At 51.6% G+C, this 15,017-nt stretch overlaps 2 protein-coding genes across 2 annotated transcripts in view; one reads left to right on the top strand and one right to left on the bottom strand.

Annotated features, from left to right (window-relative positions):
* Window positions 1–8,966: 8,966 nt before the first annotated feature.
* Window positions 8,967–10,644, top strand: LOC119102780 (nuclear pore complex protein Nup58-like). Its single transcript, XM_037226234.1, has 3 exons — window positions 8,967–8,978; window positions 9,313–10,073; window positions 10,224–10,644. Exons 1-3 carry the CDS (start codon window positions 8,967–8,969, stop codon window positions 10,642–10,644), a joined length of 1,194 nt encoding a protein of 397 aa, XP_037082129.1.
* A 3,720-nt stretch (window positions 10,645–14,364) lies between these two features.
* The window catches only part of LOC119102779 (TWiK family of potassium channels protein 7-like), a 43,945-nt gene continuing 43,292 nt past the window's right edge, over window positions 14,365–15,017 (bottom strand). Inside the window, exon 6 of the mRNA XM_037226233.1 lies at window positions 14,365–14,463. Coding sequence (XP_037082128.1) covers window positions 14,365–14,463 — 99 coding nt within the window. The remainder of the gene's footprint in view (window positions 14,464–15,017) is intronic.

Genomic DNA, 15,017 nt, shown 5'->3' with positions numbered 1-15,017 from the left:
CGACTTGTGACTGTATAACCCTTACTAACACCGGGAATTGAGTGGTTGTAGATTATTGGGCGGTTGTAGCGGGCTGTCATTAGCTGATTTTGGCTAATGACTACTTTAAGCCCTTTCATCTATGATTTTTCCCTCCCTCTCACATAACACAATTCCCTCGGGTCTGCTCCACCTCCTCGCCTGTTTTTTTTAAGTTTGTTTCATCTTCCTAGCTGGGAGTGCCGCGACTTGATTTTATGTTTTCTGGTGTTAACGTACGGTTTACTGCGTCGCTGGGATTGAGGGAGGGGCACTCCTGGTTACCTGTTCTTGGGTAACGGCGTAGAAAAAAGGCAAACACCTGCACTGATCGCCCATATCCGTTTAAGGCTCGATTGGTTTTAGAACTGGCTCTTTTTGTTATGCGTTTTTGCCTGACGACAACCTGATCTTTTCAACAGTGTCCTTTCTATAAGCCTGTAAATGTGTCATCTCGAAGCTTGGAAATGATTCACTCGGATGAAACGGTGCAGGACATGGAGATATATCATCAACAAATGATGTCTCTTCAAAACATGAAATCTAAAGAAGACAATGAGAACAAGTAACTATTTTTGACTATTTCAACCAAAACAATATTAAAGCGTGCCTTACTAACGTGCTTAATTAGATACAGCATCGTTTTGGTAACTACCGTTTAAAATATTCTTGGAACACTGCACTGACAGCAAAATGGCTCTTTTACGAATGAAAGGAGCGCTGTCTAAAATGTCCAATTGTAAACTTCTTCTGTACTTCCGCACCACTTTCAGAATTTCATGCAAACCTCCTCTGTAACATCTTAAATATTCGTTCCATGCAAGGCACGGTCCTCCTTAGGAAAATGTTGGCGTCGTGCATGAACAAGGTCACACAGATCCACCGGTACGTAACAACAGAAAAGACGTACACCAGGTCACAGGCCCCATCATAACTCTCCTTTTGCTCTTCTTGAATTATGCTTCTGTTTTGCGGCTGGTAGTGCCCCGCCTTATTATTTCGTAACGTTGCTTGAACTGTTAGTTGGTTCACGACTCATGTGTTCTACTCATGATCTTTGTCCTGAAAACATTTGTTTGACTGCGATGATTATGCTTCACTCTTTCGTGACCCTGCTAGAAGCCTGCAATATTGCGTGTCTCCTCCGCTGGAAGCATCCCCCCGACCACTGAGGACGGCCCGCAGGTGCGCCCCCCCCCCCCCCCGCAAGCGTCAGGCCGAGCCGCCGTTTCCGGGTGCGGCTTCCCTGCCATTATCCGCCTGACGGTGCGTCCCTGGAGCGGCTGAACCCCGCCCGTCCGCCTCTGTGTTGGTGAAACTGCAGACGTCGGCGACCGTCCGCCGCGCGCCGTGTCCCCCTCCCCCCTCCCCGCCTCCCTCAGGCTCAGCGGCGAGCGTCAGCGCTGATGACGTCAGACGCGTTCTGGAGATGACCTCCGCCGCCGCGGGTCCCACCCATCCCCTCCCCGATCCCCCTCCCCCAGACCGCATCTGGACACATCGAGAGGTTCCGTTCGTTTCGTCGCTTTCCGCGCTGCGTCATGAAGTTTCGTCACCAGGCGGCGCCACCAATGGGAGTGGCAATGTCCACGGCCGTCGATACCCCAGCGCCATCTTCGGTCCTGTCGGAAGGACTAGAGCGTGCTCACCGGAGGGTAGATACTACAGACGCAACTTTTCAATCCACCAACCTGCCCACATCTGACCGGCAGGAACCCGCGGGCTTTTCGCTGGGCCATACTTTGCTTATGCGGGCCAGAAACTTTAACAAGTAAAAAAGAATTATACTTGAAGTTTCAAAACACCCCAAAACCAAACTGTGATGCCAAACACCAAACAATCACGAAGCAATCACGTTTGTATTTTTACAGCAACAACACCATTAACGAAAAAATATGATAGACATCACATGCCAGTAACTCAGGCTGTACAAATTAAACAGCTTGATACAAACATCGTATCAAAAATATTAAAAAATGTCAACCGAAATTGTCAAAACAATGGCATCATCTCACCCTATTGCTATCACCCAGCAGAGCCTGTGGCAGGCATGCACCCGAGCCTAGCGCCACGAACGCATCAGCACACGTCGTTCGGGACAAGCTGGACTGAACACAGCGCATTCTTTATTTCATGCAAGGGCGACAGACGAGGGTCCGAAAAACTTCTGGAATAACTGCCCCAAAGATTTCACGCCGGAGATGAGAGCAAGCGTTACTCTAGGATGTAGCAGTACAATAATATTACAGAATCGACACTGTCACACTAGGGGCACATGAAGTTCCTTGCTGCCCCCAGCGCCCTGTTGCGACCATAGCTATAGCAAATAAGAGCATTGGACGAGGCAAAAAAAGAAGATTTTCCACTCGTATGCCTAGAACGCTGCTAGATACCTCCTGATTTCCATGATGGGTCGGGGGTTCGTTTCGCACAGTGAGTTGAGGGGATGAACGCTAAAAGTTGATGGCATGGACGCCCAGAGCTCACGGACAAAAAGCTTTTCCCCGGATTTCACCCTATTTTCTCGAAAAATAAAGAGGAGGCTAAAGCCTAAATGAATGGGCTGAAGCCCCTCCCCCCTAACTGTATGGAAAACTAAACCTCGCAGCGGGTATTTCCCTTTTTCCCCGCTGTTCGCTCTTTAAGCTAGTTAATTTTCATTAGGCTTTGACTCTATAAAGCATGTCACAGTATATAAAGCGTGTTACCTATCCTAGGCCGATGGAAAAGTGGTACCCGCAATACAGCAGCGCTATACGCCACGGACGCTATGGTGTGATCCGAAATAGGTCCGCTTTATCCCTAAGAGCATATGTCACTGCCGCTAAGCATATTTGCTGGGTGTGAGAAGACTATTTTTGGATTTGCATTTTTTGCTGATTCTTGGAACAGTTGTAGATGTAAAATACCTTTAGCATGGCTAATTCCTCCGACATTAAAACTATTGCTCAAAGCTTTCCCGAGAATTTGCCACCACTGACAGCTTTCTTCCACCGCATTGATTTGCCTCAGCTACATAAGAGCTACGAGCGGACCCCCGTAACATTTACTGAAATGTATAGAGAGGAAGTTCCCTAGGTAGACATTTACAGTATTGCACTCAGCTGTGAAGAAGTCCCACGTTTGATTGAGAACCTGTGACATGCAATGGCCAAATCAACATTGGATTGGTAGGACCATTTCAAGAAATATGTCCCATCCGTGAATACGAATCCGTAGACATGAAGGAGGGAATATATATATATATATATATATATATATATATATATATATACTATATGTATACAATATATGTACGATATATACTATATATATATATATATATATATATATATATAAGTGCGTGTATGTATATATGCATATAGCATTTATGCCAGATCTGTCATGGTGTCAGCAGATTACCAACCGGTTCGGCCCATTGTGTCTTTATCCGTCGAGGATAATTGGCCCGGCTCAGCTCAGTGTCTTACCTGATGAACCTGGCACCGTGTTGCCCATAATCGCGATGTTCAGTTACCACAATCAATGTCCTTGACCGCGTACGGCCCCACACCGGCTCGACCGACTGATTGAGCGCGCCAGATATGCCAGCCATGCGCGGCGGCCAGAACTGGTGCACCCGCACCGACCCGGAAACGGGAGGGGGGGGGGGGGGGGAACGGCCCCGACACAAAGGGTTCAGGAATTCCTGTCACGGACACAACGGCGTGCTATCGGGTGTTTTGAATTATCGGAACGGATCCAACCCTTCTACCTCGGACCAGCTGAATTAACGTTGAGTCAATATGAGTTAGCGGCAAGTCATAAAAAAGACTCGCAGAGCGGCGGTTTCAGTACTTACGTAAGTAGATGCATGGATGAATGCCGACATTTCTTGTAATCGGTGGAAGCTTCGTTGGATATGATGATAACACAGCATATAACCTACTCCAGCATGAAAAAGCAAAATGACCGCGGCTGGCGACACGCTCTTGAGCCCAGATAGCAACAACTACACCATGAAAACAAATGTTTAATCAAGATGCATTATAGCAGCGCAAGGGGTTTGGGAAAGAGCAAAGTAAGCCACCAAAGCTTTCACAAATAGGCTCACCACAATAGAAAGTGTACGTTCTACAACTTATCATTTCATGGACGAACGCTCTGTGTTTAAAAAGGAGGCATTTTTTCAAACGCACGAACAGAGCCCAAAATATTTCACACTTAAGTGCATCCAACAGGGATGTTTTGAAACCTTTGACGACTCAACGTCTGGGTATGACCAGGTGACAAAATTTGGAGGTGTTGTTGCTTACCCTGCGTTGCTCAGTTCTATTCTATTTGAGTTGGAATTGCTCGCGTATCTTATTCGCATTACACGGAATCCAACAAATATTTAGGTCTTAATCTGTTTAGGAAGAACCAGTGTCAGCATCCGCGCCACTTTGCTGGAATCACAGTTGATTCAAATCACAATTTCAAATGGAAGTCCGACACGAATTACAGCTCCCTATTTTTGACTTTTGCCAGAACCGATTTGATGAATGTCGAGTTCAATCGAACGCGAGCCTGCACTGATCAGCGCGATGTCCAGATGCGTGCTGCTGTGGCAGTTTGGACGTTTGTGGTCCCGCATGCACCCGGCCAAATTCATTGAATGGCCATATGGCTGGCTGGTTGCTGCTTTGACAGCAAGCAGCATGACATACAGGCGGCCCACTGCATGAAACATAAAAATCATTTTTGCAGTGCTACGACGTTTATTAGCATGACTTGAAAGCGCTGAATGCATTTGTTCCAAGCATGCACTCATCCCGCGAAATGCGGTATTGTTCCCTGAAAAACGCTGAACACCTAAGTGGGACAGAAACCATCATTACACATTCATGTATAAGAGTGACTGCATCGGTGACACGCTGCCACCAGGTCATCAAGCATGTGCCTGGACATAAGCCGTCGACAGGCTCATGGGGGTGCCGAGCTCGTTGTAACGCGGTCAGGGTCGCCGAGATGCCTTGGTTTACGTAGGGTGGACAACTGTGCGCCCAACTTGTGTTCTCGGGTGGGTATCGACTATTTAGAGATGAAACTATTAAAGCTGCTGGATCGCCATTGCTGCCAGTGGGCACCAATATGTACACGGGACAGAGTATAGGCTGACCTCCCTGCCCTAGCTTTCTGCCCTAGTTGACCTCCCTGCCCTTGTGACGACAATTCAGGACTGCGATACGTGCCGATCAGTTCCAAAACATTCATTACAGACCACAGGCCCCACACTAAAAGCAAACAGTTTTGGATGCCAGCCCTTTAAGACCGATCTTTCCTTTAGTTTTTGGGTTTTTGAACTGGCATAGCCAAAAAAAAGTGCGCTGTGAGATCTGCACACACCGCGAATCCACACACACACACACACACACATATATATATATATATATATATATATATATATATATATATATATATATATATATAACCCTCAACGTTCAATTTTTTAACGTAATCGCCGAATGGCCGGCGTCCAGAAGTGCAGTGCTTTCGCCGCGCGCCTGAGACACCAAAGGTCTCGATCCCCGTGGTGCCAGGTACTGCGCGGTATCTTCCTGCCAAGATGAGAGGCAGTCGATAGCTCAAAGCCTCAGTTGCTAAGCGTGTCATAAAGCCACAATGATAACAGCATGCTTTCTGTGCAGTTCATTTCTGCTTTATTGTAAGCCTGATGACGTCATAGGCGGAGACAACACACCGGGGCGACGAAACGGCCCTCGATACCGCATTCTGCAATTCATTTGACCCATAGACCAATAGCGCACAAACCTCTGGCTTCAAAAAATTATTAATTTGACATATGACATATACGTTGACCGAACTATGGCTGTTCACTGACTGATGTGTGATATGTGGCTTCATGCAACACGTTGTAACGGGACTGTATCATAATTATATACATGTTTCGCTATGTTCTGTGCCATTGGTGAAAATCAGTGGCAGGATCGTTACTTCGATGCCTTTAAGTCACCAGCATTTTGCCCGATGCTAATACAAATACATTTCCCTTAATGTTACAAGACAATCCCAGCGTCACGGTGCTGGTCACGTCACGGCGCGAGACAACCGCCTCTCTCCGCGGTGTGGAGACATCTCTGCACCGAGCCCCGGCCACGCCCAGAGCGGGCCAGGTCAGTGAGCACCCCCGTCGGCGGTGCTGGAGACGCCTCTGCACCAAGTCCCGGCCACCGCCGGCCACACCCAGACCGGGCCGAGCCGACGCGCGCCGCGGCGCCGTCACCTGTGACGTCACCGACCCTCTGCGGAACGGCGGCAGCACACGGGAGACGGCTTGGCCCGTGGTTTCTGCACGCGGTATCGGGCGTCACATGAAGCATCGGGTCAGAGCCTCGCTGCGGGCCTGACGTCTATCGGGCGTCACATGAAGTCTTGGACCTTGCTGCGGGCCTAACGTTTGTCGGGCGTCACATGAAGTACTGGGTTAGAGCCCTGTTGAGGGCCTGACCTTTCATCGCCGCCCACGACAACCGGTTCAGCGGACCACGGTGGCTGGTAACATGTTGCGTCGAATGCGTCGTTAAGCCTCCGTATGATTACGCAGAGCGTGTGAAGACCACGGAGACTCGTCTTTGTCTTATTGCGACTGGTACATGGGCTACTATGCCTGGTTGCCCCCGGATTTTTGTCGCGTTTCGCTTGCACGACTCCCTTGATCAGTGATACGTAGTTTTGTGCAGCCATAGAGCCGATAGAAGCACCGCAACCGTCGCGTCGAGCAATGTTGTACACCCACTGCACCAATGGGAACGCAGCGACGGGCTATGTTGTGCACCTACTGCACCGATAGGAACTCCGCGACGATTTGCTGGATGTGTGGCCCCTCGCCCAACTGTCTGTGCAGTTCGTTCAACTGCACGGAGTTCTAGTCAGTCAGCTGAGGTAGAGCCTCATTTGTTTCGCAAACGCTTGCACTGCCCGAAGGAGCTGCACCCAACCCAGTACAATCAGTCTGAAAGGCAGAACCAGCTGACTCGTCACTGGAGTGCCAGCGGTAATCTGCTGCAGCTAGCTAATGGTCGTGGTGGGGCGGATCCGTGACAACCTGCGGCACAATACCACCGGCCCTGGTCGACCTTATTCATCAATCGACGTCTGTCTGAAGAACGGGAAAGCCACTGGGTGCGCTCAAAAAGTGCAGTTGAAAAACATTCAGCCCATCCCAAAGCAGGCATTTGCCGTTTAGCGGTCTCGGTTAGCTCTGGGAACAGTAGCGCATGAAATGTGTCGCAAATCAAACACACCTGACATCATAATGTCTGCCGTTCGATCACGGTATAGTGACTATGTCACGCGGTACGGGGCGGAACGTGTCGTGCCATCGTCAGTCAGTGAGCCGACCCAATCACGGCCCGACGACATGCGACAGTGACGTCATCGTGCGATCCACTTGGGCGCAAGATCGGTCCGGACGCTCTCCGCGTCTCCAGCGGGCTGATGTCCAGCAGCCGGGACGCTCTCCGCGTCTCCAGCGGGCTGATGTCCAGCAGCCGGGACGCTCTCCGCGTCTCCAGCGGGCTGATGTCCGGCAGCCGGGGACGCTCTCCAACTCTCCAGTCTGCTGATGTGCGGCGGCCGGGGACGCTCTCCAACTCTCCAGTCCGCTGATGTGCGGCAGCCGGGGACGCTCTCCAACTCTCCAGTCCGCTGATGTGCGGCAGCCGGGGACGCTCTCCAACTCTCCAGTCTGCTGATGTGCGGCAGCCGTGGCTCAGCGAACTCAACGCCCATCGCGTTCCTGGTCACAGGCGGACGAAATGTGCCAGGCCCAAGCGCGCTGGCGTGCGCGGCGAACATCGCAGGAATCCCCTGCGGTGCCCTGCCTGATAACCTTGGAGCGCCGACCGCAGCCGACAAGAAGCGTCGGTGTCGTAACGCTTACGCGTGCTTCTTTTAGATATTCGATCGCGCTTCTTACGGGACCAACCCATCAAGCGCCTGAAGTCACCACGCGCCAGATTCGAGCTAGATCCACAGAATGTCGTGGGAGTATGGAAGCTTTTGGGAACGGACTGACGAATGCAAGCATGTTTGCACAGCCATTGCGGGATGTTGAGCGTACGCGTCTGCAGACTGCTGTCAGACGTCCATCGCACTGTGCGATCAGTAAAACCAACGGGGAATCAGTACCTGCGGTGCTTGTCAGCCGGTATTCTTACATCCGTGGAAGTATAGGAACTTTTTCACAAAAATACGCGTGGTGGCACGGCATGTGGTTTGATGCGCCTTTTATTCATGGAATGGATAACTAACAGTACAGGTGGTTTAGTGACCACGGTAACTGGTATGAAAATGACCAGGAGCTTACGTTCGCTGTTTATGTAAATGTTCATTCCGGCTAAGACACCGAAATGAGAGCTCGAGAGGCCGACTTCCTGGAGTCTTGGACGCATGAAGGATGCGAGAGCAGATGCGAGAAAACACAACTGTGAGAGATTTTAAGTCACCTAACCAACCTGACCCCGCTTTTTCGGATCTTGTGCAAATTTATCATCTAAGAAACTACGCGATTGGCGTTGCGTTGGAAATAGTACCAACCCGCGCGTGTGCCGTGGTTGTGGCCGTCCACCTGATCACATCGCTTGTCCTGGAGGGGGTCCACTGGCGCAGGACTGGTGATTTGTGGACGTCAAACGGTGCACGGGTGATAACGCGTTAAAGGTAAGGTGACCAAGGGAGTCACACAGTGATTGCGACGGTCATCAGGCGCTCTTAATTGGAGCTGCGTCGCCGGACACAGGGGCGGGGCCGGGAGCGGCCGACCCACCGCCCGCCGTGCTACCTGCGTGCAGAGCCATGGCGGCCGAATGCAAGGCCAAACAAGGCTGATCCCGTATAAAGCCGACCAGCGCTGGACATCGGCACACAAACACACACACCCCAACGCACACAGCGAGTCGTCCAGCATGAAGGCCTTTGTGAGTATCTCGCGGCCCGAAAACTGCATTGTGGGGTTGTCTTGAGGAAGAGGCGCCTGTTGACGCTTGGCCAGCTGCATTCGGGTTGTGGGAGAAGAAGTCGTACATCATCCCTCTGTGCTGGGATTCATAATGTTCAGCATGATGCTTGGGACATAATGGTTAGAAGATAACGTAAGGAACCGTCTGGTCATCCCGCTTCTGATTTTTTGAATGATCGTAACGAGCATATTTCCTGGCAAACGTGCATGGCACAGAAGTGTAAGACGAAACGAAGCCTACCTTGTATCACGGTTGGATGTTCTGCATTATAACTGACTATTTTCCCTTCCAGCTGGTGATAGCTGCACTAGCTGTGGTGGGCTCAGCTGCCCCCGGCAACTATGCCAACCTCAGGAGTGCTGCTCTCCCCGCTGACCTTGGTCTGAAGACCATAAAGGTGGATGAGCTCAAGGCAAGCCCTATCGGCCTGAAGAGCGCCACCCTCGGTCTGAGGACCGCCGCTGTCGGCTTTGCCGCCGCCCCCGCCATTGGCCTCAGGGCTGCCCCTGCGGCCATCGGTCTCAGAGCTGCCCCGGCTGCCATCGGTTTGGCTGCTGCCCCCGCCATCGGTCTGAGGACCGCCGCCATTGGTGTGGCCGCCCCCGCCATCGGTCTCAGGGCTGCCCCGGCCGCCATCGGTCTTAGGACCGCCGCCATCGGTGTGGCTGCTGCTCCCGCCATCGGTTTGAGGGCAGCTGCCCCTGTCGCTCTGGCTGCCCCCGCTGTGAGGTACGCCGCCGCTGCCCCTGCCGCCGTGGCCGTGGCTGCCCCCGCCATTAAGTACACCGCCGCCCGCGCCGCCGTCATCCGCCAGAACGTCGAGATCCCCGTCACCAAGACGGTCCACTTCGCTGACCAGCAGGTCGTCACTGGACACACCACGAGCATCCACAAGCCGGCCATTGCTGCCCCGGCCATCGCTGCTCCCAGAACCCTGGTCGGCAAGACCATCACCAACCCGGCCACGCTCAGCGTGCGCAAGTACCCCGCTGAGGTCAAGACCATCAACCACGTGCCCCAGCCGTACGATGTGCCTTACGATGTGCCTGAGCCGTACGCCGTGCCCACCCCTGTCCAGACCGCGCCCGTCGAGGTGAGGAAGCGCGTCTACGCCCCGGCCGCCTACGCCCCGGCTATCCACGCTGCCCCCGCCGTCGGCCTGAGGACCGCCGCCGTCCACGCCGCCCCCGCCATTGGCCTGAGGACCGCCGCCATCCACGCCGCCCCCGCCGTCGGCCTGAGGACCGCCGCCATTGGTGTGGCCGCTCCCGCCATCGGTCTCAGAGCTGCCGCCCCCGCCGTCGGCCTGAGGACCGCCGCCATTGGTGTGGCCGCTCCCGCCATCGGTCTCAGAGCCGCTGCCCCTGCCATCGGCCTGAGGACCGCCGCCATTGGTGTGGCCGCTCCCGCCATCGGTCTCAGAGCCGCTGCCCCTGCCATCGGCCTGAGGACCGCTGCTATCGGTGTCGCCGCTCCGGCCATCGGTCTGAAGACCGCCGCCATCGGTGTTGGTGCCCCTGCCATCGGTCTCAGGGCGGCTCATGGTGCCATCGGTCTTAAGACCGCCGCCTTCAACGTGCCGGCTGCCGTCGACATCAAGGCGCTCAAGGCCCATAAATGGTAAGATGCGTAGGCCGCATCGTCCACCAGCTAGCAATCACGTGCGGTGTGTTGTGACGTCATATGCCTGCTGAATCGGCGGCGGGCACTCAGTGTGCGAATGCCCGGTTCTGTGATCATCACTCTAAATACAATCTATTTTGTTATACGTGGTTGTTTTTGTGGTACGGATGCGGATGCTGCGATACGTTTCTGACGAACCAGCCCCGGTAACTCGTTCTGAAGGCTAACAAGAAACTGCCCTGGATAACATGCTGCTGAGGTGTCCCTGGACGCCGTCGAGAAGCCTTTTAATGTCATTTCCTGCCTATGAAAAGACAGACAGGAATGCCGTTTCTGGTGCACGCGTGACCCGGTTATATCCAGTACCATTCATGTCAGACTGACAAAGTTTACGGCGCGAGGCCGCAATGTTAAACTTTTCTGTCGCGTTTATCGACTGTGCTCTCCCACCGGAGGTAGCAAATGGACTCGCCCTTTATCCTAACTAAGCAAATATCTTAGCTGCTGACGCTAAGCGGCGGCGAGATGCGCTTGATCCTATGGCTGCTAGTAATGACCAATCATACGTGTGCGATCTGTTTTCAATGCTATGGCAGGCATCAGAACATTGCTGTCACCCTTTAACGGCACTTTGAACTCTGTTAAGTTCTCGGCAATCTTCACACTTTTAACTCATTTAAGTTTTCACTCTTTCACTCTTTAGGGCATTCAAGACAGCTGAACTGGATATCCAGTTCTGCGTGTCTGAGATGCGCCATCTTTAACCGCTGAGAACGCTGTCCAGGTAACATCGTTCGTGACACACCAAACGAGAATCAACGTTCTGCGAATGCTGCAGCTCACCGTTCACATCGATCCTGCTCGTCCCTCATTTCTCGGCAAAATCAGCGGTTTGAATAATGGGGATGGACATGAATTGCTAAATGGAAGGTGAGCATTGGAGATCAAGTTCAAAATTACTTGCTTAGATATACGCAAGATGCCCCAGATATGCGGTTTTTCACCATGATGAGCTCTCATTTAAACACGACCTGCTTACACTACGTTCTCGAGCGACCATTGCTATATATTGCGAGAAAACTCTAGGCTTCTCAGCGGTGTTCGTGGTCCCGAGTGAAGCTTATCTGTTACTGACGAGTGGCAATGTCTGTAGATTCTAGGTAGTCGCGCGGTGATCATGAACACTACCCTAAAACGTCAAGTCTTCTTATGATATGCTACATGCACCAAAGATTGCTCGAGAACGCTGCTAATCCAGTCACTTTTGGTGCATCGGTGACTCGTTTTTTTACCTAAGAACTGATAAGATTTGCATATCCACTTACATTTTCGAGCTTACCGATTATTGCAATCCACGTTAACGATCCTGGAAGGTCAACGTTGAAATCCAGGCAAGGTACTTGTACACTTCATATGGTGCTGGGTTCCTCTGTGGATACAAGCAAATCCATAAAGAACTGTAATGCTTATGACTCCGAGCTTTTTTGTACGAGTTACAGAAGCGCTGGAAGAAAAGGAAGGCAGACCAGTTCTCTCCATCGCATTGCATAGAAAGAAAAAGGCAGAGATCGTTGTTCTGACCATCTTCTCTACTACATCTTTCCTGGGGATGCGCCGTTACAGGTCAGACGTAACTTACGTTCGAGGCATATCACTATGTGGCTTTGGTCAAAATTCTAACTGACGGGGTAAACAAAAATCAACGCCCGCGGACATGTCCTGTTGCAAATATTGACAGGGGCAGAATCATATCAAAGAGTATTTTGATGGCGTGGTAAGTGCCTGCGTCACAAGCTGTCGCTAGGCGAGGCATCAGTCTCATCCAGATTTGAGCAAACAGTCCATGTCGGAAAGACAGGTACACCCAAATTTGCACGGAAAGAGGTAAGAAACCAAAAAGCTTCATCGTTAAAAACCTTCATAACAACATCCAGTTTTCTTCGCTAAGCTACACCGATCTTCGCTGGGTTTTACCACAAACTAAGACGTGAATTGGTCACGAAATATATAATTTGGCACTTCGTGCATTCCATGCTGGAGCTACGCACAGATTCTTACCCACAACTGAAATCCTCATGCACATGCTTCAGAAGAGACGTCACATAAGGCCACCAATAGCCACGCAGTCATTGGGTGCCAACCACGGTCCTTGGTGACATCATGCAACACAGCTCCCATAGCTGGTGGTCACGTGAAGGCTTGAGAGTGTCACGAAACTAACGACGGCCTGTGCGCCGGCACCAGGTGACCCGACTCATGGTTCGGCATCGCGGGGCGGCGCCCGCGAGCTCCACTAGCGGGGCATTGTGCGATATCCGGACATTACTGGTGTCAGCTCGAGCTGGATGGAGGCTGGGCGGAACCGGTGCCGGGCTTGAGGACCATAGCCTTTTCAGAGTGGTAAAAACACCCAAGCATCCACTAATTTTGGTAGACTGGTGTAGGTGGTAACAAATTTGGAACTTGCCCCCTCCCCCAACGTACCCTAGCGCCTCCCACGCATCCCGCGATCCGATGCTGTTCTGTTCCCTTGCATCCGTCAATTGGAATTTATTGAGCTGAGTACATCAAATAAGTTCAAGAGTTGCTCGAGCATCAATGAGATGAATAGTCTCGAAATCGCATGTGATTCACAATTATGTTTCATCCATAGTTCTGCCCTCGGACATTTTTTCGCACTGGACGCTCTCCAGTTCTGTTTGCTACGCCACTCCCCACACGCCACCGCGTAGCGCACAGGCGAATCGCCGCCACAGCTTCGTCTAAAACAGGCATTGGGTCGATACGCTCGCTTGCGTCTTCCGTCTTCACTAGCGCCGCCTCGCGGCCGTCCATGGACGTTACTGTTCTCCCGACCACGCAGCTGGGACTCGTGGCCGCCAACAGCGCACAAAGCCTAGCGTCATTGTCAGCGGCCGGTCGCCCATTCATATCAGGGTGACGCAGCTCTCGTGGTAGAGACCGCTGCCGGGAAAACGCTGGCAGTTTGGAGCACATATTGTATTTCCAGGAGTCAGTCGAACAACGAGAAGTGCATAGACGTCATGTGTTGCTGCGATAGCATTGGACGTGTCGAAATGTAGGTGACTGGTAGGCGAACACTACCAGCTATTGTCTGAATTTGGTTTTGTTGTTAATCGACGCATCGCCAGAAGGAGGATTTAAGGCTGGCTTTCGATTTCATCCAAGTGCGGGCTGCCTCGTCCAGCGCAAGGTAACCCTGTCCACTCTCTCCCTTCTCGCCATGACTTTCTCGTCGGCGCAGAATGATATGGACGCCGAAGCTCACATTTATATACTTATTACGTGCAGATCTCAGATCCTTTTGGTTCTGATCTAGATGATCGTGAACTTGAAAGGACTTTTTCACACCGCCCGACTCGAAGTTACCCGAGCCCATATCAGGTCACTGAATGTCACACGAGCCCACCATCTCAATGGACATGACGCGCTTAAGGTAATAAATATTATTACCATCGCAGCCATCGTATCTGGAGCATATCAGCAGTAATCATCGCATCTGCTGACAGGGGATGGCCAAGTACCAATTGCAGTCGCTATTAGTATACTTCCATCGCAAAACATGTTTTGAGATGCGGAACAGTTGGTTTTTTGTTCTTGTTTTTTTTTATCGCAGCCCTCCGACCAGAAATGATAATTTCAGGCTTGTGGGATGAAGGAAATGGTAAACGGTAGGGCAGACTTGCATGCGCCTGGGTGGTCAACCGCTGAGCTTTAGCGCGCGCATGTGCGCTGGGTACCCGGACGGGGTCCCCGTTCCCACAGGGCTCTCGGCCCACTCGTCGCTGGTGCATGTAACCTGCCCCGGACAATGGGAATGTCCCGAGGATGCAGAATGAGTCAAGAAAGAGGATAAGAAGGACGGAATACGAGGGGAGTTCAGTCAATTGCGCAGTCAATTGGGCGGATCTACTAATTATTACTGGCAATGAGGATGAAAATCAAATAAGTTAATAATAATGCCGTAATAGTGAACGCAAGAAGGCGTACAAAACATGAGATCACGAAAAAAATACACGACAACAGCACGAGAAAAGGTCAAAACACGCATACACCATAAAAAGCATCGACACGCGTGCCTAGACAACTAACGCCATCTTACTGGCGCTTGAAGAACCGCAAGTAAGTCACACCGTTCGCGATGGCGGCGGCCAATCTGACAGTGATTCTGACGTCATAAAAACGTTGTATTGCGTAATCAAACGATGACGTACAGCGGAGCAAATTTACGAAATGGCGCAGCACTTAAGAGCATATAAATAATTACAAGTGAGATTCTTTCATGATGTCTGATGCTTGCTTCAACATCTTCGAATGTGGAACACTCACTTTAAATCGCCAACGTTGCTCCTC

Source organism: Pollicipes pollicipes, unplaced genomic scaffold (assembly GCF_011947565.3).
Source record: "Pollicipes pollicipes isolate AB1234 unplaced genomic scaffold, Ppol_2.1 Scaffold_5724;HRSCAF=6776_pilon_pilon_pilon, whole genome shotgun sequence".
In the NCBI taxonomy this organism is placed as follows: Eukaryota; Metazoa; Arthropoda; class Thecostraca; order Pollicipedomorpha; family Pollicipedidae; genus Pollicipes; species Pollicipes pollicipes.
The sequence above is the reverse complement of the archived record's forward strand: the minus strand, read 5'-3'. Positions and strand labels throughout refer to the sequence as shown.

Coding starts and splice junctions, on each gene's coding strand:
- LOC119102780 (XM_037226234.1), top strand. Junction 10,074..10,223: donor CCTTACGATGTGCCTGAGCC/GTACGCCGTGCC, acceptor CATTGGCCTGAG/GACCGCCGCCATCCACGCCG.